Source organism: Mastigoproctus giganteus, chromosome 10, assembly GCF_048544385.1.
Source record: "Mastigoproctus giganteus isolate SK-2022 chromosome 10, ASM4854438v1, whole genome shotgun sequence".
Lineage (NCBI taxonomy): Eukaryota > Metazoa > Arthropoda > Arachnida > Uropygi > Thelyphonidae > Mastigoproctus > Mastigoproctus giganteus.
Genome location: NC_143584.1, coordinates 105,180,014 through 105,206,253, shown reverse-complemented (window position 1 = coordinate 105,206,253; position 26,240 = coordinate 105,180,014). Strand labels below are relative to the sequence as shown.

Sequence of the window (26,240 nt, the reverse complement as noted above, 5' to 3'; positions counted from 1 at the left end):
ATTTATGCCCTCTCAGGTGATTTTTCTGAGCTAGAGGAAGAATCCCATCAGCATTGAGCATGCTCAAACCATTCAAGGCTTTATACACCTCTATCAGATCACCTCGCTGGTGCCTAGTCTCCAGACACTGTAATTTGCAAAACTTAAGCCTTTCTTCGTAAGAGCACCCCTTTGTTTCATTCACTAATCTTGTTGCCCTTCTCTGTACTCGTTCCAGCAGCTCTACATCTTTCTTGAAATGAGGCCTCCAGACCTGTATACAGTACTCTAGGTGTGGCCTGACCATCGCCTTATACAATCGAATAATCACCTCCTTATCCCTGCTGGAAAAATTCCTGTATATCATTGACAATACTCCATGAGCTACTCTTGCAGCCCGTATGCACTGCTCAGAGAACTTCATATCTGCCTGCACAACCACCCCCAAGTCCCTTTCATTCTCTACCACTGTCAGTGTAGTACCACAGAGTTGATACGTTGCTCTGGGGTTGCTGTTTCCCATGTGTAGTACTTTACATTTGTCAATGTTAAACTTCATTTGCCACCTCTCAGCCCATCTGCTCAACCTTTCCAGATCCTATTGCAGCAGCATAGTGTCAGTAGTGTCCTTGACAACCCTGCCAACCTTTGTATCGTCTGCAAACTTGGACATTAAGCCCGATATACCATCATCAATATCATTTATAAATACAGAAAACAATAATGGACCCAACACTGAGCCCTGAGGGACTCCACTAATAACATCAGTCCACGATGAGCAGTGTCCATTGATTACCACTCTCTGTCTTCTCCCCCTCAACCACCCCTTTATCCATAGCAGCAATTTGCCTCCAATGTCACACTGCTCCAATTTGTGTAGCAGTCTTCCATGTGCAACAGTATCAAAAGCCTTTCTAAGATCCAAGTATATAATATCAAAGTTATTCCCTGCATCCAGTTCTTTTGTGACTGCATCATAGTATCCAATCAAGTTGGTCAGGCAAGACCTGCCCTTAACAAAACCATGCTGTGTCTGAGCTATAACTGAAGTCTTGTCTAAATGATCCTGCAGTGCTTCTTTAACCAGTGCCTCCATTAATTTTCCTGGAACAGAAGTTAAGCTCACAGGTCTATAATTACTTGTGTCAGCCTTTGATCCTCCTTTGTGAATTGGGGTCACATTTGCACATTTCCAGTCTATGGGTACCTCCCCTGAGTCCAAGGAAGCTCTCATAATTATGGCTAAGGGTTTGCTTACTTCCTTTGCTGCCTCCTTTAATATAACTGGATAGATCCCATCCACCCCGGGTGCCTTTCTTGTGTTTATCTTCAACAGTTTCTCCTCCACTTTACTCCCAGTTATTTCAAGATTCTGTAGCTTACTGCTAGAGTTGAATACACCTCTGGCATTCCCCCCCCTGAATAACTCCTCATGTGTGAATGTCGATACAAAATATTCATTTAGTTTGTTAGCTACCTCAGCAGGATCATCAACACTTGACCCATCAATATCAAGTGGACCAATCTGATTCATCCCCTTCCTTCTAGAGTTTACATAAGTAAAGAACTCTTTGCTGTTTTTCTTTGCATCCCTTGCCAAGGATTTCTCGTAATCTGCCTTCGCCTGCCTAACCTCCTTTGTAACTTGGTTGCATATCAACTTGTATCTATCATAGGCTTCTGTGTCATGTGTTAATTTGTATGTATCCCATGCATTTTTCTTCTCTGCCATATGCCTCATTAGTTCATCTAACATCCATTTTGGCCTAAACCTTGAACAATATTTCTTAGTTGGTATGTAAAGCCTAGTAGCTTCCAAGATAAGTTCTTTGAATGCTTCCCATTTTGAATTTGCTGTTGGTAACATCATCAGTTGGTCCCACTGTATAGAATTTAAATACTGTCTCAGTCCATCGTAGTCGCCTTTACGGAAGCAATAACCCTTCCCTTTACCGCTAATGGTAGTTACCTCTTTGAGTAAATGCCACTTCAGCACACTGTGATCACTGCCAACTAGTGGTTCATTTATCTGCAGATTCTTAATGCATGAAGAATCACTGCTGATAATCAAATCAAGAGTATTACTCCCTCTAGTTGCCTCCCGAACATGCTGATGTAGAAAACAATCATCCAATAAATCCACAAAAGTCCTGCTAGTGTGTGAGTAACCAGCCCCCAAATTCCAGTCAATATCTGGGAAATTAAAATCTCCCATTATAAGACACTCTGATTTACTGGCCCACTCTATTTCCCTGTACAGTTCCTTATTATACTCATCAGAGTCATTAGGCCTATAGCACACTCCTACTCTCAATTTTGATCTCCCAATGTTTATGTCACACCAAACTGACTCCACACTGCACTGTCCAGCGATGCCGACTAGCTTCACTTCCTTGGTTTTTATGTGTTTCTTAACTAATAGCATAACCCCTCCTCCCTTCCTATCCTGTCTATCCTTTCTGTAGACGTTGTACTCCCCAAATTGCAGTTCTGCATCCCTTATATCTGTGTGACACCAAGTCTCTGATATCCCAATAATATCTGCCTTTGATGTTTTGAGCAATACCTCAAATTCATCAAATTTATTTACTAAACTCCTAGCATTGGTGTACACGCAAGTATACCTGCACCTGTTTCTATTCTTAGCTACCCTAACACAACCCATGTGTTTACTTGTACCGCAATGGCTCCCAGCAGTCTCTGAAATACCATGCATCTTGTTTTTCAGGCTTCTGCTCATTCTAATAGAAGCAGTGCAAGAATCTCTTTCACCTCTACCAGTGGCTACTGTCAATCTATTGGTCTTTGTCTCCCCCCAAGCTAGCAGTTTTCCGACCCACCTAACACTGCCTCGATAGCATCAGCAAATATTCTTGCACCCTTTCTATTTAAGTGTATCCCATCCCTGTAGAAGCAATCTCTCCTGTTAACAAGTACAGTCCAGGCTGAAAAAAATTCTACCCCTTGAGCTTTGCACAATCTTTCCAGGGCCGAATTGATCGACAAGGCTCTCATCATATACTCCCTCCTATCGTGTCTGGGCAGAATTGCAGACACTTTCAAATTCAACCCTAATTCTCGGCTTTTGTTCAACAGTGACCTGTACTTGTTAAGTAATTCTGCCGGTCTCCTACTCTATTTAAAAATATTCTAAATATATTATTGTGATTGCTTTAAAAATGATAGGAACTTTAAAATGTTATCAAAGGGTGGTGATACATTGTAGTATATTGCTCTTCAGTCATCAAAACTAATGTGTAATTATCCAGTATTTACATTCAGTGGAGAAAACTCCTACTGAAATTCATTGGGAAATATCAGAAATCTGTCCTGACATCATTATGGATGGAAAAAATGTTTGTAAGAAATTTGCAACGTGCCCTCCTTTCACAAAACTTTCTGGGTTTTAAAGCTTTGTGAAGGGCGGGTATTTTGCAAGAATGAAACTCATCAGTTAAGACCTTGAGCCATCATTCTGATGCCAACATCCACTGAGTGGAGGAATTTGTTTTGGCCAACGAGAGATCAATAGTGGATGAAATTGCAACAGCTACAATTATTTCTATTAGTTCTGTGCATACCATTCTTCCTGAAGATCTCAGAGCATGGTGTCAGCTAGGTGGGTTCAGCAACTTTCTCAAGAACAGAAAGGCATTCTGTGTCAAATTGTATGAAGCAGTTCTCACTCAAGAAACTTCAATGAATGTTTTTTTTTTGTTTGATTGTAATAACAGTGAGACATGGATTCCACTGTTAAGTCCTGAAACCAAATGTCAGTCCAACCAGTGGAAGCATTGAGTCACCACTACCCAAAAGTTCTGTGTTGCTGCAAGTGCAGAACAAATGATGGTTGCTGATTTTTAGAATATTGATGGAGTAATGGTAGGCAACTCATATAAAGAGATTCTTAAGAAAAAGTTTTTGCTGGCATTTCAGAAGAAACATCTGTATGGACTGAATCCTGTTCGATTCCATCAGAACAATGTCTTGCTCCATTGTGCTTCTAAGGTTTAAAATTTTTTTTACAGAAATCAAATAGAGGATATCCTACATATTGATCTGCTCTTGTGCTTAGTAACTTCTGGCTGTTTCCAGCTAAGAAGGCTGCTTGCTTTATGGCACAACTTTTCCTAGCTGATGAGCAGTTGCTCTGGCCATTCACTAATGGCCTGGCACCTCCGTAGCCAGGTGGGAAGGAGCAGCAGTGCGTAGCACACACTTCTTGACTAGACCGGGGGTCGAGCCCATCACCACCAAATATGGAGGATGCGGAAAGGTCAGGAAATGACCACTGCATATCCCGGAGCAATATGGCTTTAGTTGCTAATGCTCCTAAATAACAAACAAACAAGCTAATGGCCTAAACACACCTCCAAATAAATCTTTGCAGCAGCTTCCACAGCTTGGAAGAAAAGGTGTGAAAAATGTATTTCTTCTAGGAGATTATGTTGAAAAATGGCTTATTTCATTTCTATATCTTGTGTATCTTACGAAATAAATTTGAAGACAAAACTTGAATGTACCACGTGCAGTAAAGTCCTGTTACAACAAACTTCTCAGCAGTGCACAAATAATTTCATTGAAATGAATATCATTCAAAGTTACAGCCAGAGGATGTCTAGTTATCCAAATAATAATCACAAACGAAATAGACTTCTTTACAAAGATAACTCACCCCTTTATTCTGCTTATTTAAATACCACATGAGAAGTGGAAAATAAGGAAGTAAAACTGAGGGTTGGGACACATGGGAAAGTATATATATCTGTGAGGTGCACATTCATCGGAATGTACCTGTCACCATAAAAAAAAGAAAAGCAGGGGAAAAAAGTATATTTCCCATCTCTCAATTTTCCTTTTACTTTCATTTATTTATCTTAGTTTCCAATTATAATACAGAATTTAACTAAGTAGAATCAAGGAATGCGTTATCTTTTTAATGCTTTATTTCATTTGTTTAAATTATTTTTAAAACTATCATTTCTTCATATAAGTTTTGCTTCACTTTTCTAACATGTAGTAGTAGTAGTAATTTCCTTTTTATTTAATAAATATTGACTATAAATCAATTATAAATAAATCAGAACACGAAATATGTATTTGAAATGGGAAAAATATCTGTGAAAAATGTGCAGACACTGAAGTGTTTAACATGTTCACTAGCACTCTCTAGACCAGTGGTTTTCAACTGGGGTACCGCAACAACATTCCAGGGGTGCCGTGTAATTTGGGTTTAAATTACTTAAACTTATGGCACCTCCATGGGCAGGAGCAGCAGTGCGTAGCACATGCTTTTTGATTAGACCGGGGTTTGAGCCCGTGACCACCAAATACGGAGAATGCAGAAGGGTCAGGGAATGACCACCGCATATCCCCGGACTAATATAACCTTAGTTGCTAATGCTCCTAAAAACCAAATAACAACAACAACAGTTCTCGCTTTACGAGTTCCCAGGTTTAAGAGTTTTTTTTTTTTTGTTTTGTTTTTTTTTTTCAAGTATCAACAAAATCGAAAATATGAACATTAATTGCAAAAAATGAATGTTAAACGTTCATAAATACCAGATTTCAAACCACCTGCTTAGCTATACAATACAGTGTACCCCGCTTTACGATATTAATCCCCAGGGGCTCACATCTGGTGAGTATGGACTTGGCAAACCCAGGGTCCTGAGCTGAATATCATCATTCTTCTCTCTCTCTCTCTCTCTGTTGCTTTCTTGGTGATTTCCTTCTTCTGACTCTCTCTCTCTCTCTCTCTCTCTCTCTCTCTCTCTCTCTGTTGCTTTCTTGGTGATTTCCTTCTTCTGACTCTCTCTCTCTCTCTCTCTCTCTCAGGGTAGGGTAACTTGGGAATTTTTTTTGGCTGGTGTAGCATATGCCTCAGGCTTCCTTGCACCATATGACTATTACTACTACTACCATCATATTGCGAAAATATTGTAATGTGAACCCAATAACACATTGTTTTTTGGTCATTCCATGACCTAGGAAGTTCAAATTTTCGCTATATAACTCCCCAAAAGGTCGTTTTTATAGTGTAAATTATATTAGTTACCAATTCAAATCATTAAATGCACTACACTTTCATCATTATCATAAGTTATAAGAACCAATTTTGAACGGCTTTGTGATATTTTTCTAAAGCACATTTCTGGAAGTCATGACCATAAAACAAAAACAATTTGCACTTTCCGGTTTATTGGACTTTTCTGTTACTGCAAGCAATCATAAACAGGTAGTAAACTCGATGTTATTGCATTTGCGAAAATACCGATTTCTGGAATTGTGTGGGCTTTTACGTTATTATGGTGAAATGTCTTTGCCCTTTACTGAAATCTTCAATTGTATAAAAAAACAAATAAATTTTCAGAATCTTCTCTTCATTTCTTTTTTTTTATTTATTAAGCTTCGTAAACTTGTTACGCCGCGCAAATCGTGTTAGTTGCAATTTATGCATTCCATTAAAAAATGCTTAGCATCTATTTAAATTTATAAAGAAAAGAGAAGATTATCTTGGAAATAAACAGCTCTTGAAGCATTTCTGAAGAAGACGACTCCTTGTGCAACAAACCAACAAGTGCCGAGCCAATAATGAGTGATCAACCAGTGTGCATTTAGTCGATGATGATGAAGAATAAACATTTTTTAACATTTGTAAGCCATAAATAATTTCTCTATTATTATAATTTGCTTGATTTTACAGGCTGCTTTCATTCCTTTGGATAAATTAATCATTGTTTAAACATAAACTAATTAGCTAACTAATTTCGTTGATAATATGATAACGTAAGATGATAACGTAACCCCTATTTTTAACATTATGTCTATGGGAAATAAATTCCCACTTTACAAGTTTTCGCTTTATGAGCTGGCTCTAGGAATGAATTAACTTGTAAAGTCGAGAAGTACCTGTATGCTAATTTTTCTGTCCTTTAAGATGCCCATACACTCCTCAATTTTTTCTGACAATGTCATAATATTGAGTGTGGCTAGTTTAATATATGTCGTCATCGGGCTTGTTGGTGTCACAGATACTACCAATAACATCAGCTGTGTCACGTCCGAGCTAATTAGTTTTGAGGCTTCTTTCTTTTTTTTTTTTTTTTTGTTGAAGGCAATAAAGTTAAGCTGCCGATCTGCCAAACCTGTCACAGCCATATAGATGTGGTAGCTCTTATTCAATGGTAAAGTTTCCTCGTGATGTCGCAGTTCTATAGATGTATATACTAAATCAACAGTTTTAGCTTGTATGTCTTGATATTCCCTATCATCTTCCTCCCAGATTCAAATAACCCTTCAACTGTTATCTATTGTAAAGATTCAAATTAACAATTTTATGCAATTTATGCCGATTTGCTAGTCACCCTAGAGCAAGCAGGGGGCACTGCTTTAGTTCTTTTATCTCATAGATAAATCCAAATGGCTGACTCAGTAGAATTACCGTGACCTTGATATTTACAAAATTAATAATTCAGCAACGAGTATTTTTAAATACAAATTGGTATCCTGAAAACCTCTACAGCATATCAAGTAGCTGTTCTGTTAAGAAGTCCCAGTGACTGATCATAGTTCCTTAAAAATTTATCGACCTTGAAATTTGCTATTTTTTTCTATATTCAAGAATAATAGAATGCTTTTCAAAATGGCTACCATATGGTAGCCATTTTTAAAAGCATTCACAGTCGGAAAATGAAACCACCCTTAGGTCCCAAATCTTAACTTATCACTGACCAACACTTACTTTATCTAAAATATAACTTCTTTTTCAGCAACGCTCCCTAAAATCTTCTTTATTAATTAACTTTATTAGCACACTAATTTAGCTAGCATATAGCTGATGCTACCAGTGCCACAATAGTAACATACAGTTTTTCATTTCATTTCTTTACCTGTTTGTTTCCAAATTTTTTTCCTTGAAGTTGCTACAAGGCATTTAGGATGTGATAAATCATAGAGTTCTATATGTGAATTAACCAATTCTGTATGTTATTCCTCACTCATTATTAGAGAATTTTTAAAAATATGTGAAATTTGAAATAACAGTAATTTAGCAGAAAATTAAGCGAATTCCAGGAAACAAGAACAACCATGCTTGTGCAAATTCACTGAAGGAGCACTCTGGATATCATACACACATACATTCCACCTATAGTGAACAACCATATTGCCAATGTCAGTGCTAAAACAGTAAAAATTTTAAAATATCATTGGTAAAAATATCTGTAATTACAGCCAGATCGGTCTCTGGATGCCATTGTGCCAGTAATGTCATATAGTGTAAATAAATGAGTGCTTTGAAAATACATTGGACAAAACTAAAATTGCAGGAGCATCTTGGACAGCACTGATATAGTACAGACACTGCTTGGTTATTTGTAAATTATACCCTTAAATGATAAAGGTAAAACCTTCACAAATTCAAACAAGGTAAAAGCATGTTTTAGCACCTGCTAGATGTGGTTTAAGGTAGACTGTGAAGATGATATGTATTAGGTTATGCTTAGAGTCTAATAGAAGGTAACAAACTAGAGATTGCAGCTCCTCCATCAAACTTATCAGATTGTAATTCAGTATTCGGGACGTGGTATTAGATATTAGAAATGAGTTGGTTTAGGGTATTACTTATACTTAAATGATGGTTTAAAAGTAAGCAATTTTTTCACAATGTAATTTGATACAAAGCCAGATTTCATCACTTTATATACAAGATGAGCATAAAATAACTTCCAGTGCTAAATGGGAGTCTCTTTGCTGCATTCTAGCTGAATAAATTTAGAAATTTACACTTGATTTAAAACCATGTGTTTTACACCAAAGATACTGTATGGTCATATAAAATTATTTTTAATATATTAGTATATAAATACTGCATAAAAATTAGTACTCTAATAATGTTAAATTAATGAAATTGTAATTGTATCAAATCCACGTGTCACAATTTGAACGAGAGGTCTTTTTTTTTTTTTTTTTTTAACCAAATTTAGTCGATTTATTAACCAATTGTTATATCAAATTATCTTCTATAAGTAGATTATAGACCTAGTCAGGATCCTTAGTTTATTTTAAATTGAGATAGCGAGATTTCGAAGCTAATCAATACTTACGAGTCCGTAGAAATACCGTTCGTGAATTCCCGCCATTTTTACACGATAGCATAAGCTTAGTGTAGTATACTGCATAATATAATATTGTCAATTAATCAGTAAATCTATTAATCTTGATAAACTTTATTGTCAATTAAATTGTATTTTTAACTCTATAAATATATATAACGACTTAATCGTAACAAATAATTAATACATAACTATAGTGGTACACGTGACACGGAAGTTGTATAAAGGGAACACTAGATACCGAAAAAAAAAAAAAAAAAAAAAATATATATATATATATATATATATATATATAACATAACTGTTTGGGATATAACTTAAGGATTTAATTTTTGTTTTAAATTTTATTGAATTAAATTGGAATCATGACTCTGACCAGAGCAGCAAAGCAAAAGGCTCAAGCTAATGGGAGTGCTGTGGCTCAGGGGAGAACTGAGGGGGGCAGTTGCCCTCTGAATCACAGTCTATTAAAATGCACTGTTTGCGGAGCAGTCGGGTACGGGACATGATACTGCCAAGGGGGATGTCTTTGTGTGTGCACGATGTAAGGAGTGCAAGGAAATCAGGCGACAACTCAGCGTTGTTATGGGCCTTTATGAGACCTTGAAGGACAGGGTGGATGCCCTCGAAGGAAATAAATTGAGGGGCCCATCAAGCTCTCAGCTGCCCACATCAACTCCAGAGCTTGCACTTGGTCATCAGGCAACACAGAAGCAGCCCCCTGGGCAGAATGCGCTGGTCCCACAGGAACTAGTAGTTGTTGGTGACTCTATTGTCAGGGAAACGGGGAACATGCTTTGTAAAAAGGATAGGTGGAATAGGACCAGGGTATGTCTGCCAGGGGAAAAGGTTGATGACGTTGTAGAGCGGATATCATCTTTTAAGGGCACAAAAGGTGATATAGTTGTATTAGTTACCACTAATGATATTATGTTGGCACTAATGATATTAAGAGTAGGAGACCGGCGGAATTACTTAGCAAGTACAGGTCACTGTTGAAAAAAAGCCGTGAATTAGGGTTGAACTTGAAAGTGTCTGCAATTCTGCCCAGACACGATAGGAGGGAGTATATGATGAGAGCCTTGTCGATCAATTCGGCCCTGGAGGGATTGTGCAAGGCTCAAGGGGTAGAATTTTTTTCAGCCTGGACTGTACTTGTTAACAGGAGAGATTGCTTCTACAGGGATGGGATACACTTAAATAGAAAGGGTGCAAGAATTTTTGCTGATGCTGTCGAGGCAGTGTTAGGTGGGTCGGAAAACTGCTAGTTGGGGGGGATACAAGGACTAATAGATTAACAGTAGCCACTGGCAGAGGTGAAAGTGATTCTTGCACTGCTTCTATTCAAATGAGCAGAAGTCTGAAAAACAAGATGCAGGATATTTCAGAGACTGCTGGTAGTCATTGCGTTACAAGTAAACACATGGGTTGTGTTAGGGTAGCTAAGAATAGAAACAGGTGCATGTATACCTGCGTGTACACCAATACTAGGAGTTTGGTAAATAAATTTGATGAATTTGAGGTATTGCTCAAAACATCAAAGGCAGATATTGTTGGGATATCAGAGACGTGGTGTCACACAGATATAAGTAATGCGGAACTGGAATTTGGGGAATACAATGTGTATAGAAAGGATAGACAGGACAGGAGGGGAGGAGGGGTTATGCTATTAATTAAGAAACACATAGAGTCCAAGGAAGTGAAGCCAGTCGACATCGATGGACAGGGCAGTGTCGAGTCAGTTTGGTGTGACATAAGCATAGGGAAATCAAAATTGAGAGTAGGAGTGTGCTATAGGCCTAATGACTCTGATGAGTATAATAATATATTGTACAGGGAAATAGAGTGGGCCAGTAAATCAGAGAGTCTTATAATGGGGGATTTTAATTTCCCAGATATTGACTGGAATTTGTGGGTTGGTCACTCGCACACTAGCAAGGCTTTTGTGGATTTATTGGATGATTGTTTTCTACATCAGCATGTTCGTGAGGCAACAAGAAGGAGCAATACTCTTGATCTGATTATCAGTAGTGATTCTTCATGCATTAAGAACCTGCAGATAAATGAACCACTAGGTGGCAGTGATCACAGTGTGTTGAAGTGGGATTTACTCAAGGAGGTAACTACCATCAGAGGTAAAGGGAAGGGTTTTTGTTTTCGTAAAGGCAACTACGATGGTCTGAGACAGTATTTAAATTCTATACAGTGGGACCAACTGATGATGTTACCAACAGCAAACTCAAAATGGGAAGCATTCAAGGAACTAATCTTGGAGGCTACCAGGCTTTACATACCAACTAAGAAATATTGTTCAAGGTTTAGGCCTAAATGGTTGTCAGATGAACTAATGAGACATGTGGCAGAGAAGAAAAATGCATGGGATACATACAAATTAATGGGTGACATGGAAGCCTATGATAGATATAAGTTGGTCTGTAACCAAGTCACAAAGGAGATTAGGCAGGCAAAGGCAGACTACGAAAAATCCTTGGCAAAGGATGCAAAGAAAAACAGAAAAGAGTTCTTTACATACTTGAACTCGAGAAGGAAAGGGATGAATCAGATTGGTCCACTGCATATTGATGGTTCAACAGTTGAGGATCCTGCTCAGGTGGCTAACAATCTAAATGAGTATTTTGCATCTACATTCACGCATGAGGAGTTATTCAGGAAGGAGAATGATGTAGGTAAAGTAAACATTGGCAGTGAGCTGGATGATTTTGTAATAACTGAGAGGAAAGTGGAGGAGAGATTGTTGAGGATAAACATAAAAAAGGCACCTGGGGTGGATGGGATCTATCCAGTTATATTAAAGGAGGCAGCAAAGGAAGTATGCAAACCCCTAGCCATAATTATGAGAGCTTCTTTGGACTCAGGGGAGGTACCCATAGACTGGAGATGTGCAAATGTAACCCCAATTCACAAAGGAGGATCAAAGGCTGACACAAGTAATTATAGACCTGTTAGTTTAACTTCTGTTCCAGGTAAATTAATGGAGGCACTGGTTAAAGAAGCACTGCAGGATCATCTAGACAAGAATTCAGTTATAGCTCAGACGCAGCATGGTTTTGTTAAGGGCAGGTCTTGCCTGACCAATTTGATTGGATACTATGATGTAGTCACAAAAGAACTGGATGCAGGGAATAACTTTGATATTATATATTTGGATCTTAGAAAGGCTTTTGATACTGTTGCACATGGAAGACTGCTGCACAAATTGGAGCAGTGTGGCATTGGAGGCAAATTGCTGCTATGGATAAGGGGATGGTTGAGTGGCAGAAGACAGAGAGTGGTAATCAATGGACACTGCTTAACGTGGACTAATGTTATTAGTGGAGTTCCTCAAGGTTCAGTGTTGGGTCCATTGTTGTTTTCGGTGTTTATGAATGATATTGATGATGGGATATCAAGTTTAATGTCTAAGTTTGCAGATGATACAAAGGTTGGCAGGGTCGTTAAGGACACTACTGACGCTATGCTGCTGCAACAGGATCTGGAAAGGTTGAACAGCTGGGCTGAGAGGTGGCAAATGAAGTTTAACATTGACAAATGTAAAGTACTACATATGGGAAACAGTAACCCCAGAACTCTGCGGTACTACACTGACAGTGGTGGAGAATGCAAAGGACCTGGGGGTAATTGTGCAGGCAGATATGAAGTTCTCTGAGCAGTGCAGACGAGCTGCAAGAGTAGCTCATGGTGTCTTGTCAATGATATACAGGAATTTTTCTAGCAGGGATAAGGAGGTGATTATTCCCTTGTATAAGGCAATGGTTAGGCCACATCTTGAGTACTGTATACAGGTCTGGAGGCCTCATTTCAAGAAGGATGTAGAGCTGCTGGAACGGGTACAGAGAAGGGCAACAAGATTAGTAAATGGAACAAAGGGTTGTTCTTACGAAGAAAGGCTTAAATTTTGCAAATTACAGAGTCTGGAGACTAGGCACCGGCGAGGTGATCTGATAGAGGTGTATAAGGCTTTGAATGGTTTGAGCATGCTCAATGCCAATGGGATTCTTCATCTTTCTCAGAATAATCACCTCAGAGGGCATAAATTCAAATTGAGGAAGGACGGATGTCGGATAGATGTGCGGAAATTTGCCTTTGGCCAGCGGGTGGTTGGTTGGTGGAACCGACTTCCATCACTTGTTGTTGAAGTTGATAGCCTAAACAAATTTAAAGCTCAACTGGACAGGTATTTCGAACGAACGGAGGGGTGAAATGGGAGAGGGGGTTTTTTTTTTTTTTTTTTTCGGCTGATGCTGAATAAGCTTGCTTTCTTGAATCATATGCCTCTACTAATGCTAATGCTAATTTATATTAAAAAAGACAGGTGTTTTCCTGTGCAATGTTGTTGTGTTTTTTTTTTTTTTTTTTTTTTATTCACATGCCCGGGTTAGAAAATCACTGGCTTGCAAAATCAGAAAGGGAGTGCTCTGCCTTATTATAATTTAAAGCTTTTTAATAGTAAATTAAAAAGGTTTTAAATTTTATCAGAATTAAAAAAATTCAAATTTACAATCTGTGGGAGTGGGAAAGGAAAATATACACATACTTGTTGATAGAAAACAAGTCCTTACAATCTAATATATCATTTTTTCTATGTATGTCCCACCTAACTCAGTATATTCCTTCTAGTGCTTAACAAGCTTTTGTACGGCATTCAAACAAAATTCTTTCAGCTGTCGACTGAAACTTTTGGGTATAATTGTGTAGTCAGATATGTTTTCTGAGCAGTGCAGACATGTGGACATGTGTTTTTGTAATGGGCGGCACCTAGAACGTCAGTTCATCTCCGCCTCGTATCTCTGTGAAGAACAGTACCACTATAGAAGGGCCAGAAATAAGTAGTGTATGTTTGTGTGTATTCTGTGTGTGTTCTGTTGTTGTGTCTGACCGCTTGGCTACCCAGAATCATCAGTCACCTGGACAGATGATTCTGGGTACTCGTCCACGCCACGGGAAGGTGGGCCAGTCTCAATGGAGCTCGCACTGTCTCAGTTCGAGACTCTGACCCACCTGATGTTGGCAAAAGATGGGCCAGATTCCTCTGGGGGCCCACTCCAGAGGAGAGAAAAAAAAAAAAAAAAAATTCCCCGTGGTGTTAAAAAAAAAATAAAATAATAATAATAATAAATAAATAATAATAAATAAAATAATATAAAATAATAATAATAAAAAAATAAAAATAAATAAATTAAAAAAAAATTAAAAATTTAGGGAATGTTGCTCCCTATTGAGCAGCTCCACCAGACAAAGGAGTAGAATTATTCATAGCCGTATAACTAATTCTTCTTCTTGTGAAAACATCAGATGCAAACTGCTGAAGAGCAACATAAGAATTCTTGTCTCCCACCAGCAAAGTTTCAAGACCATGAGAGAGTGTAGAAACTGATGAACGAAGAACATCTCTAAAGTCATTATACAGTGGACATTCAAATAAAATGTGGCTCGAATTTTCATTTTCTCCGCATTGACAAGCTTCCGTTCTAAAAAGAAAAAAAAATTTAAAATTTAGCGAATGTTGCTCCCTATTGAGCAGCTCCACCAGACAAAGGAGTAGAATTATTCGTAGCCGTATAACTAATTCTTCTTCTTGTGAAAACATCAGATGCAAACTGCTGAAGAGCAACATAAGAATTCTTGTCTCCCACCAGCAAAGTTTCAAGCCCATGAGAGAGTGTAGAAACTGATGAACGAAGAACATCTCTAAAGTCATTATACAGTGGACATTCAAATAAAATGTGGCTCCAATTTTCATTTTCCCCGCATTGACAAGCTTCCGTTCTAGAAAGACCAAAACGACATAGTTTTTCGTTAAGAGATCCATGTCCCGTTAAGAGGAAGGATGTATATAAGTCTAAAGAGGACCAAATAGGTTTCTGCTTTACATAAAAGGTCACCTCAGGGAAAAAAGTCCTAGTAACAGATCCGACAGATGACGTATCCCAGCGGGCCTGCCACAGATTTATCATTTCATTCCACAAACGATTATGTTCTTGCTTAATATCTGAATTAATATTCAGAACCAAACCCATAAATTCAGTTGATAGTTGGTTTTTTAACCTATAACAAAGACCTCTGTAAGCTACGTGAAGGTCCAATGGCAATACACCTGCAAGAACCTGCAGTGCAGAAGTTGAAACAGTTCGACAAGCTCTTAACATACATAATAATATTGTGCGTTGCATAGTAGCCAACTTCAATCGAAATTTAACAGTTCTAAGCCTGTGAAACCATACACCTGCAGCATAAGTAGCCATAGGAAGGAATACGGCGTTATAATAGATTCTCATGGTACGTCTAGAAAGTCCCCAGTCTGAACGAGAAATTTTTACAATAGCACCAGTGAATCTTCTGATCTTTGTTGTTACATTATTTAAATGAGAGACAAAATTAAGCTTTGAGTCGATTGTAATCCCAAGTAATTTAGTTTCAGAGACAAGTGGAATCATGTTATTATTAATCTTCACTAAAGGGGGTCGCTGAGGGTTTAAATGTGATCCAAAGATCATCATTTTAGTCCTAGATGAACTTATTGTCAATTTATTATCCACTGTCCATTGGAATAAATTTTGTAAGCCATCATTGGCATTACTTTCGATAGCAGATCTAGATGAACCATGAATTAAGATAGTAAGATCGTCGGCATAAGCGATGATTTTAGTACTACTGAAACTACGGGAAATACAATCCTGTAATACCATATTCCATATAAGAGGCCCTAGGATAGACCCCTGGGGACACCCTCGTGAAACTTCTCTAGACACCTCCTGAAATTTAGATTTCACTAAAATGTGACGATTACTGAAATAGCTTGTGAACAGGTGGTATAGTTGCTGAGAGCATCCAGCTGATCATAACCATTCAAGAGCACTCTTCCACCATAGAGAGTCAAAAGCGCCCTCGAAATCAACAAAGGTAGCTAACGTGTACTTTGATGTTGAACTCTCAATGCTGCCAGCAAATTCAACAAGTGCATCTTCACAGGACTTTCCTACACAGAACCCGTATTGATTAGAGGACACCATATTTTTCGACTGAAGAAGATCAGTAACACGCAGAGTCATTAAACGCTCTAGAAACTTCCCAAGATTTGGCAAAAGTGCAATAGGCCTATAAGATCTAGGATTTAATGCTGGTTTATCTGGTTTTTTAATCAGTTTTAAAAGCGCAATTTTCCACATATCAGGAAAGAGACCTTCTTGGAGACATTTGTTGAAAAGTAAAAGCAGTACTTGTGGACGCGCGCCTCCGTAGCCAGGTGGGAAGGAGCAGCAGTGCGTAGCACATGCTTCTTGATTAGACCGGGGTTCGAGCCCGTCACCACCAAATACGGAGGATGCGGAAAGGTCAAGGAATGACCACCGCATATCCCGGAGCAATATGGCCTTAGTTGCTAATGCTCCTAAAAACCAAATAACAAAACATAACAACAAACTTGTGGACGCAATTTGAAAAATCACAAAATAAATGTATTTTCAACCAGGTCTATCCCTGGACATTTCTTAATATTAATCTTTTTAGCAACAGAGGTTAACTCATCAATGGTAAATTCTTCTGTCTGAATATTGGTGGTATAAAGCGAATTTGCAACTCAAATATTTGAATGTACAACAGAATCAGTAATTAGATCATCCACCGGGAATAGTCTGTCAAGAATAACATTAACTGTATTCATCCAATCAGTGGTCTCCAGGAAATCTTCTTTCACAGTGCCGTATACATCTAAAGAATGAATCTTATTACGAGCTATCTTATAAATAAGACCCCAAGGATTATCATTACCAGCACTGTGAACAAACTCCTTCCACGTTTCCCGCTTACGTGTGGCAATAGCCTTTACATAACGTTGTTTGAGTGAAATATATTGAGAGTAAAAATAAGCTACTTCATCAGAGTGCCAATCCCTACGTCGACGCTGATATTTTCGACGGGCTTGATGTACCTTTTTCCTTAAAGAAGACAATTCTGAGGTCCACCAGGAACAGATCTTTAATCTAATCTTTTTCTTGCGGGCCGATTTGTATGAGGCCTTAAGTAATGACTGGCGTAATAAGGCAGCAATACCAGCAGCCGTAAAAGAGTGAAGAGACGAAAAGTCTTGTTCAGGGAAATCTGCAGAAATGGAGGAGTCAAATAATTCCCAGTTTATATGATTTATGGAAAATCTGACTAAAGCTGGCTGTAGTAGAAATTGATCTCCAGGTTTAGAAAAATCAGTAACAACAAAAAATAGAACCCGATGATCACTTGTTGTCCAATCAGTAATCACCACCCAATCACGAACAACTGCTTTAAAATGAAAATTAGTTAATGTCACATCAATATTTGATTCTCCAACAGGGCTGGAAAAGGTTGTTACTACTTGAGGTAGGTTTATTACATTTAAGCTGTTATTAATAATAAATTCCTCCAACATATGACCACGACGATCGCTTCCATTACTGAACCAGAGTGGAGATTTAGCATTTACATCAGAAGTTATTATGACATTCTGTGCACCCAAGAAATTTAAAGTTGTTTCTAGATAATTCAAGGATAAATTAAAATCTTCTGAGGGAGGACAATATAGAGAAATTAAATAAAAATTCAAATTCAAATATGTAACCAAAATACAAGTAGCCGTTCTATTGCATAAACCATTGATTATAGTGATATCAAGCTGATTATTTAACACCACAATACATGTTTTAAGTTCCTCAGAGACCGGTTGAATTATACGGGCAGTGAGTGGAAATCCCGTTACCTTTGGAGTATATCCAGGTTGCACTTTAACAGTATAAGGCTCTTGAATTGCAATAATATCAATAGCATTTTGCTCAGCAGACACTCGAATTTCGTCCGATACTGCTCTAGAACGCTGACCGTTAATCTGCATAATCCTAATACCAGCAAGCAAAGATGCAGGAGAATCAGCAAGAACATCATTATCTCCAATAACAGCTCCACCTCCGGGAATAAAACTTTTATTATAACTATTATTCATTGGCGGTCCTTAACCGAGCAGTGCAGAGAGGCTGCCAGAGCATGTCATGAGGTCTTATCAGTGATATACAGGAATTTTGCTAGCAGGAATAAGGTAATTATCCCTTTGTATAAGGCAATGGTCAGGCCACACCTTGAGTACTGTGCGCAAGCCTGGAAGCCTCATTTTTTTTTTTTTTTTTTGGCTGATGCTGTATACGCTTGCTTTCTGGCATCATATACCTCTGCTAATGCTAACTATCATATAAGAAGCCAACTGTCTCTTCACAATTGCTTTAGCTTCTTCAACAAAGTCATAAGCTTTATGAACAAAAAAAAAAAAAAAAAAAAAAGAGTTCAGAGGTATAGGGAGGAAGTGAAGCAACTTAAAATGTAGCAGTGAAATTCTTTTCATTGTTGCACTGCTACAGTGAGAGGTTGCACAATGTCATGTTAAAGCAACACTCTTGTATTGCAGCCAGTCTTATTTCTTTAAGTTGACCAGCAGTTCATTGTATGGGACTGAATTGACTATGGCCCTTTTTTCAAAAAATTTGGTGTGCTTAACATCCATAGAGTTCCAAAAAACAGCATTTACTCTTTTGCTGGCTGACTGATGCTTGGACTGTGTGTGTGTGTGTGTGTGTGTTGTGGAGATATTTTATAGTGAAATTCCTTGTTTCCTCAATGATGAATCCAGACCTCATCTCCAGTCACAATGACATTTAAAAATGCATCCATTTTTATGAGACATTTTTGGCAAACAGAAGCTTGATAATTGCATGTTGTTTGAACCATATGCTTAAAGATGTTTCCATTTAAAATTCTGACTTTTAAATGAACAGCCAAACAGAAATGCTACTGCACACATCTAACTAGAAACTATTATCTACATGTAGAACCTATTTGGAACTTTCTGCATCATACTGAGTTTATGGATAATACTGAGGTTATGCATCATACTGAGGTTATGAACTAAGAGGCAATAATTTTCAGTCGATCCTTGTATTTTAGAGATCAAGTGTAGGACTGCTGTGAACAGAGCTCAGCACATCCTGCCAGTCAACTGGTCTTTCTCGCCTGTAATGCACCTTACTTTATCAGATATTTCAGGTTACTTGATGTATTCTAAAATACTTATGAAGTCTTCAAGTAACTTAGAATGGTTGACATATCTGTATGCTGCTTGTTATATTTTAAATAGCTATTATATTATGTAATAAAATAAAAATTATTTAAAACTGTTGACAGAGAAACTGTGCACTGAGAAAATACAATAAACATTGAAACAATATTCAGTAAGCTTTCAACCTCATTTAACATATTTTCCATTCTGAAGTAATTTCTCATATAGCCATTTTGGCTGGTCCTGAATTCACCATCCCTGTGTAACTGCATGCATGCTTTTACTCATTCTGGAGCCAGCCCTGATTATTTATTTATTTAATACTCTTATTTTTCAGTAAAATTGGTGGACTCGCCTTTAGCCATAACCACTGGTTCAAACTGGTGGTCAAAAAACACTGGTGGCTGCACCAGTGTTTTTTGAAGATCACTTGGACACTCAGAAAAATTAATTCCATTTATAATCATAAAAAGCAGTTCACTTTTTGAAGCCACCTTTATTTTCAATCTGTTATGAACACAATTTGAAAAATTCATTTTTTATATTAAAAACATTTTTAGTTACAGTGCAATATTCAGTAATTTTATATCGAGGTTGAAATAGTCACATAATTTAGTTTTCCGGAACTGATGACAGCTTTTTTTCAGTACCTAATTGTTAATAGTGCTATCAGATCAATAAATGAAGATGTTCACTATCACTCTGATGTTCTAACCACTCTATCTCATTAATGTTTTCAAGCACTTTGTTAATTTCTAGTGCTTTTTCATTACATGAGTCATCCACTTTACCTTCTGAATCACTTCCTATGTCACTGTTCTTCTGTTTGTTGACTGTCTTGCTCCTTCACAGAGGCTGTGATTTCTTCCTCACTTAAGTAATGCACAACAGGAGCATCTACCTCAATCCAAGCAACCAGGTCATTTGCAAATACATATATATATATATATACACAGTTATTAAACGGTACTACTAGAACACCTCAACTTTCTATCCAATTTCATCAAGTTTACCGTAGAATCAGAGGTGGACGGTTCGCTCCCGTTTCTGGACGTGCTAGTGCATCGCGTAGGCCCAAGTCTAGAGACCTCAGTATACCGCAAACCCATGTGGTGCGGTCAATTCACCAACTACAGGTCCGGCCACGCTCCAAGCCATCTCAATAGCACTGCCCGCACCCTATTCTTTCTCCAGGGCCTGGAGCCATTCCAGCACCGACACAATTAGACGTAACAAGATCTCCCGTGTGAAGGCGGACCTAACCAGATGCGGTTATCCATCCCATGTACTTAACAGATGCTTGTTACAGGCAGAAGAACTTACTTCCAACCCAAGACCTCCGAAGCAAGTCGGCATATCGTCTGCCTGCATTCCGTACTATCCAGGAGTGTTCAGGACGTATCTCGAAGATCCTGAGAAGTTACAACATCAAATGTGTGCAATTACCCGGTAAGAGCCTACGTTCACTTGTCTCCAGTGTGAAGACCCCTGTCACACCTGTCTTACGCAGCAATGTAGTGTACCGTATCACCTGTAGGGCCTGTAACAGTTGCTACGTAGGTGAGACATCGAGACGTCTCCAGGATCGCCTTACGGAACACGACAGAGCAATCCGGCTTGCCGAAACTGACCAGTCCGTGCTCGCAGAACATTTTTGGGCTACCAACCACGATCTTGACCCCAAGCGCGACTTTGAGATAGTGGACCACGCGCGACACTTTCGCCACCGCCTATGGCTAGAGTCACTAAACATAATAAACAACCCTGAGGCATTAAATCGCCAGAAAGGCATGCGTATACATCCCATCCTAGAGACAACCGTTTTATTGATGGATGATCACTGGCGTAAGGCAGCACACGTCCGTGCTACAACAATGACTCATGAGTAACGTGCCACATTTGCTTGTAATGTATTCAAATTTGTCAGTTGATAAAGGGACACGTGTTCCGAAAGCTACTGAATTTGTACTTATATTTTATTTTATTTGTACTTTAATAAATTAACTGGGCATAACTGTGTATATATATATATGTATTTGAAACTATGGACCCCAGTACTCCAGGCCCATTTGTCACTATTCGATCACTTTATGGCCATAATACCTACAACGACTGTAGGACTTTTGCAATTACAAAAGTCCTTCCTCTCAATAGCCCGGAACAGGCAACATTTACGCTTCGCACACAGATGCAAAAGCAATCGAATCATACCTAAAGGATTCCGGTACAAAGCCCCGTTCCTCAACTCTCACATGGATCGTGCCTGCTTTAACTTCAGCCTACGCACATTAAATTTGTGGATATCCCATCTCCACCGTGAAATCAGGAACGCTGACTACAAGTCCAGACTGTTACAACATCTGCAAGGTAAGGTCTCGCCTATCGTATTTACAAACCTTATACATACCATCTGCCATCGGGCTAGTCAGACCTCGGATACCTACCGTTTATGCCAGCAGGGCAAGTTCATAAACTTAAGCATAGAAGCTAACTCCTTAAAGGCGAACACTCGTTCAGGCGACATGACTTCTTTCGTCTTGAATCTAAGTAACAAACAACTGTCCAACGAGCAGCTGAGTGTTTTATCAAACGGTATGAAATTCGCCGTTATACCATCGAAACCTCCCATCACACAGCTCGCTATGGGTATAGAAGCCAGTATTACCAACCTTCCCGAAGAAACTACCAACGAGATCCGATTCAAGACTGCCGCAGTCCTCCGCAACACTCGAAAAACGTACTGAAACCTCAACCACCGCCAGCGTGCCGCCCTGTCATCTATAAGAAAAGACAACTCCATCGTTGTACTTCCTGCGGATAAAGGGCGCCGGACTGTTGTGCTGGACCGATCAGCCTACCGAGAGAAAGCCTTGGCCCTATTACTCGATCCTAACGTATATGAACCTCTACCTGATCCTCCCGTTAAAGTCTTGAAACGTCTGGAAGCAAATGTTAATAAACTTGTCCACGCATGGCTTAAAGATAAGAAGATCCCGACCGCGACTCACCATCTTCTACGTGCTACTGGCTGCCAACTACCGCATTTCTACGGATTACCAAAGATCCATAAACCGGGTATTCCTCTCAGACCTATAGTGTCTTGCTGCAGTGCCCCAACGTATGAACTGTCCAAACACATCGCGAGCCTCCTCTCGCCTCTTATAGGTAATACATCTCACACCGTTAAAAACAGCAGTGAATTTATTAACATCATTAAGGACATTTCAATCCCTGACAACTCTGTCATGGCATCATTTGACGTGGTTTCTTTATTCACCTCAATTCCCGTCCAACAGGCCGTGCACTGCGCCAGAAGGCTCCTTGAGAGCGACTTAAGCCTCCAGTCCAGGACGTCACTATCCACTGATGACATCTGTACCGCCTTCAACCTATGCCTCTCTAGCAGCATCTTCACCTTTGAAGACTCACTCTACAAACAAGTACATGGCACTGCTATGGGTGCCCCTGTCAGTTCCGTAGTAGCTAACATCGCCATGGAAGATCTAGAGGAGCAGATACACCAGAACCCACCTACACCTATTACAACGTGGTGTAGATACGTCGACGATATTTTTACCATAATACCACGTGGTTCTGAAACGGTACTACTAGAACACCTCAACTCTCTATCCAATTTCATCAAGTTTACCGTAGAATCAGAGGTGGACGGTTCACTCCCGTTTCTGGACGTGCTAGTGCATCGCGTAGGCCCAAGTCTAGAGACCTCAGTATACCGCAAACCCATGTGGTGCGGTCAATTCACCAACTACGGGTCCGGCCACGCTCCAAGCCATCTCAATAGCACTGCCCGCACCCTATTCTCCAGGGCCTGGAGCCATTCCAGCACCGACACAATTAGACGTAACGAGATCTCCCATGTGAAGGCGGACCTAACCAGATGCGGTTATCCATCCCATGTACTTAACAGATGCTTGTTACAGGCAGAAGAACTTACTTCCAACCCAAGACCTCCGAAGCAAGTCGGCATATCGTCTGCCTACATTCCGTACTATCCAGGAGTGTCAGGACGTATCTCGAAGATCCTGAGAAGTTACAACATCAAATGTGTGCAATTACCCGGTAAGAGCCTACGTTCACTTGTCTCTAGTGTGAAGACCCTTGTCACACCTGTCTTACGCAGCAATGTAGTGTACCGTATCACCTGTAGGGCCTGTAACAGTTGCTACGTAGGTGAGACATCGAGACGTCTCCAGGATCGCCTTACGGAACACGACAGAGCAATCCGGCTTGCCGAAACTGACCAGTCCGTGCTCGCAGAACATTTTTGGGCTACCAACCACGATCTTGACCCCAAGCGCGACTTTGAGATAGTGGACCACGCGCGACACTTTCGCCACCGCCTATGGCTAGAGTCACTAAACATAATAAACAACCCTGAGGCATTAAATCGCCAGAAAGGCATGCGTATACATCCCATCCTAGAGACAACCGTTTTATTGATGGATGATCACTGGTAAGGCAGCACACGTCCGTGCTACAACAATGACTCATGAGTAACGTGCCACATTTGCTTGTAATGTATTCAAATTTGTCAGTTGATAAAGGGACACGTGTTCCGAAAGCTACTGAATTTGTACTTATATTTTATTTTATTTGTACTTTAATAAATTAACTGGGCATAACTGTGTATATATATATATATGTATTTGAAACTATGGACCCCAGTACTCCAGGCCCATTTGTCACTACAGGTCATTTGCTGCAAGACTGCCACCAAGTACATTACAAGCAGCCTTTGCTTCTTGTTCTGAAAATGCTGCTGGTTATTAGTGATCTCGTCTTTTCCTGTACATTGTTTCTAGCAGTTTTCAATTGTTATTGAGCTTACTTTCTCCCATGCTAATCCAATACTGTATGCAACATCTTTCAGAAAGTCTAGAACTTGAATTTTGGAGTTCACAACACTAGCAAGTAGCTCACAATAGTAGGCGCAAATAATTTCCTGATCTGTGGATTGAATTAGGGCAGTTGTGTTCCTTGACAGAAACACGACTCTGATCTTGCCATCTTTCAATTTCAGGACATCTGCCGAAGGATGAGCTGAGCAGTGATCCAACAGTAACAAAGCCTTTCCTTTTAAGTTTTTTGGAAAACAAGTAGTATCTCACTGATGGTACAAACTCACTTTAAAACCATGAAGCAAAAATATTACATATCATCCAAGCATTGGAGCTATTTTTATAAATCAGAGGTAGAGATTTTATGTTGATGTGCTCAAACCCAAAAACTTTTATTTTTGCTGATGCACAATGGCTTTACCTTGTGCTTTCCAGTCTATTTGGCACGGTAACACAGTAATTCTCTCTTTGTTAGTTTTCATGCCTATTTTGTTGGTGTGCCAAATAGACTGGAAAGCACAAGGTAATATTGATAGTTCTTTGAATGCACAATTTGTTTTTTGTTTTTTTTCATAATTTGTTTTGAGGACATATCAGTACTCGTAGTATATATCCAAAAGTGTGGTATGAAGATGTGTGGAATATATGTAGGTTGCACTGTTTTTTAAATACCCCTCCTCCCCACGCAGCAGTTTAAACATGTTTTTTTTTATCATCATTCTTATTTGCACTTGTGAAATGTCGATTGAAAAATCCACGTTTCAACAACTGTGCACCAAAAAAATTCTTCCATGACACTAAGTGAGAGTATTTAACAATTAGGAATGCTGCCATAAATGTGAAGCCAGTGCACTTCATATCTGGTGAGTATATTGGGCTTGGCACACCCAGGGTCCTGAGCTGGATATCATCATTCTTCTCTTTCTTGGTGATTCCTTTATCTCTCTCTCTCTCTCTCTCTCTCTGAGGGTGACTTGGGAATTTTTTTTTGGCTGGTGCAGCATAAGCCTCAGGCTTCCTTGCACCATATGGCTGCTAATAATAATAATAAAATAATAATTGTGTGAGAGATGCTACTGATTTTAAATTCTTGTTTTTCAGTATGTGCATATAATTATCAAGAGTAGACTTAACGTGATCCTGAATTTTTTCTGTCTGTGCAATAACTAACAGATTTCTGGAATTATCAATGGAGATTTCAAAGAGAACACCTTTGTTGAAAGGTGTTAGGAGTTTGCCACCTGTGCATATAGTGCACATTATGCCACACTTGTGCTATTCCACCTTCAAAATAATATCAGGCTATGGTTGTGCATCTATCCATTTTAGCACACCAAGTAATTTTTTGACTGTTGCAACAGTCTCCTTCCAAGTCAGATTGACACATCATTGAGAAAAATAAGTATGATCCAAATTTTTCAATTTGCATATCATTAATTTGTGCAGTACATGTGGGCAAATAGCATAGAGTAGCTTTCTCCTAAGATTCCTATTTTTTTATGTTGATAAGTTAAAAGTAATATATTACAGCAGTATATTTTTTACTTTAACTTATCAATGCTTTCATGGCTCAAAATGCAAAATTTTATGAAAAAGTATGCCCACTAATAAAATACTTTATTTTTAATAACCAAGTGTGTGACATTCAAAGCTTATGATAAACCAGAGCATCATTCTAGTATGCTCTTGTCCATTCTGGGCCCTGGATACTTTTGCTTTCTGGACACTGTATTCATATTGTTAAAACTTTTTTAATTATTATTTTGGTTTCAGTTAATTACTCAAAAAGAGCTTGATTTTTAATATAAATTATGATTTATCTGAGACAACTTAAAAATATTTACTTCTTGAAAATTTGTTTAGCTCATGTGAATGATCTATTAGTTGAAAAGGACCAGTTACAACAAGCAAGTCGAGATCATATACTGAAAGTAAAACAGCATGCTGTAAGTGAACATGTTATTGTACTGTTACTTAATTGTTTATCATTATATAAATAATTAAACTGTTAGTGATACTTTAATTGCACATTGAAGGATTATCATGTAGTAATTTTTCTTATCTGCTATCTTTTCTAGTTTTACAGGTTTACTTTTTTTTTTTTTTTTTTGCAAATTTCACTTATGCTCATGCTGTGTTTGTCAAATAGCGGCATTCATCTTTACCACACAGTACAGTGTATTCTTTGTGTGG

At 38.8% G+C, this 26,240-nt stretch overlaps 1 protein-coding gene across 5 annotated transcripts in view; it reads left to right on the top strand.

Moving 5' to 3' along the window:
• Positions 1–26,240, top strand: part of LOC150079201 (uncharacterized) — a 369,083-nt gene that overhangs the window by 203,097 nt on the left and 139,746 nt on the right. For all 5 annotated transcript variants that reach the window (XM_090384113.1, XM_090384114.1, XM_090384109.1 and 2 more), the window contains one exon: positions 25,911–25,993. In XM_090384113.1, the coding sequence (XP_090240239.1) occupies positions 25,911–25,993 (83 nt within the window). The remainder of the gene's footprint in view (positions 1–25,910; positions 25,994–26,240) is intronic.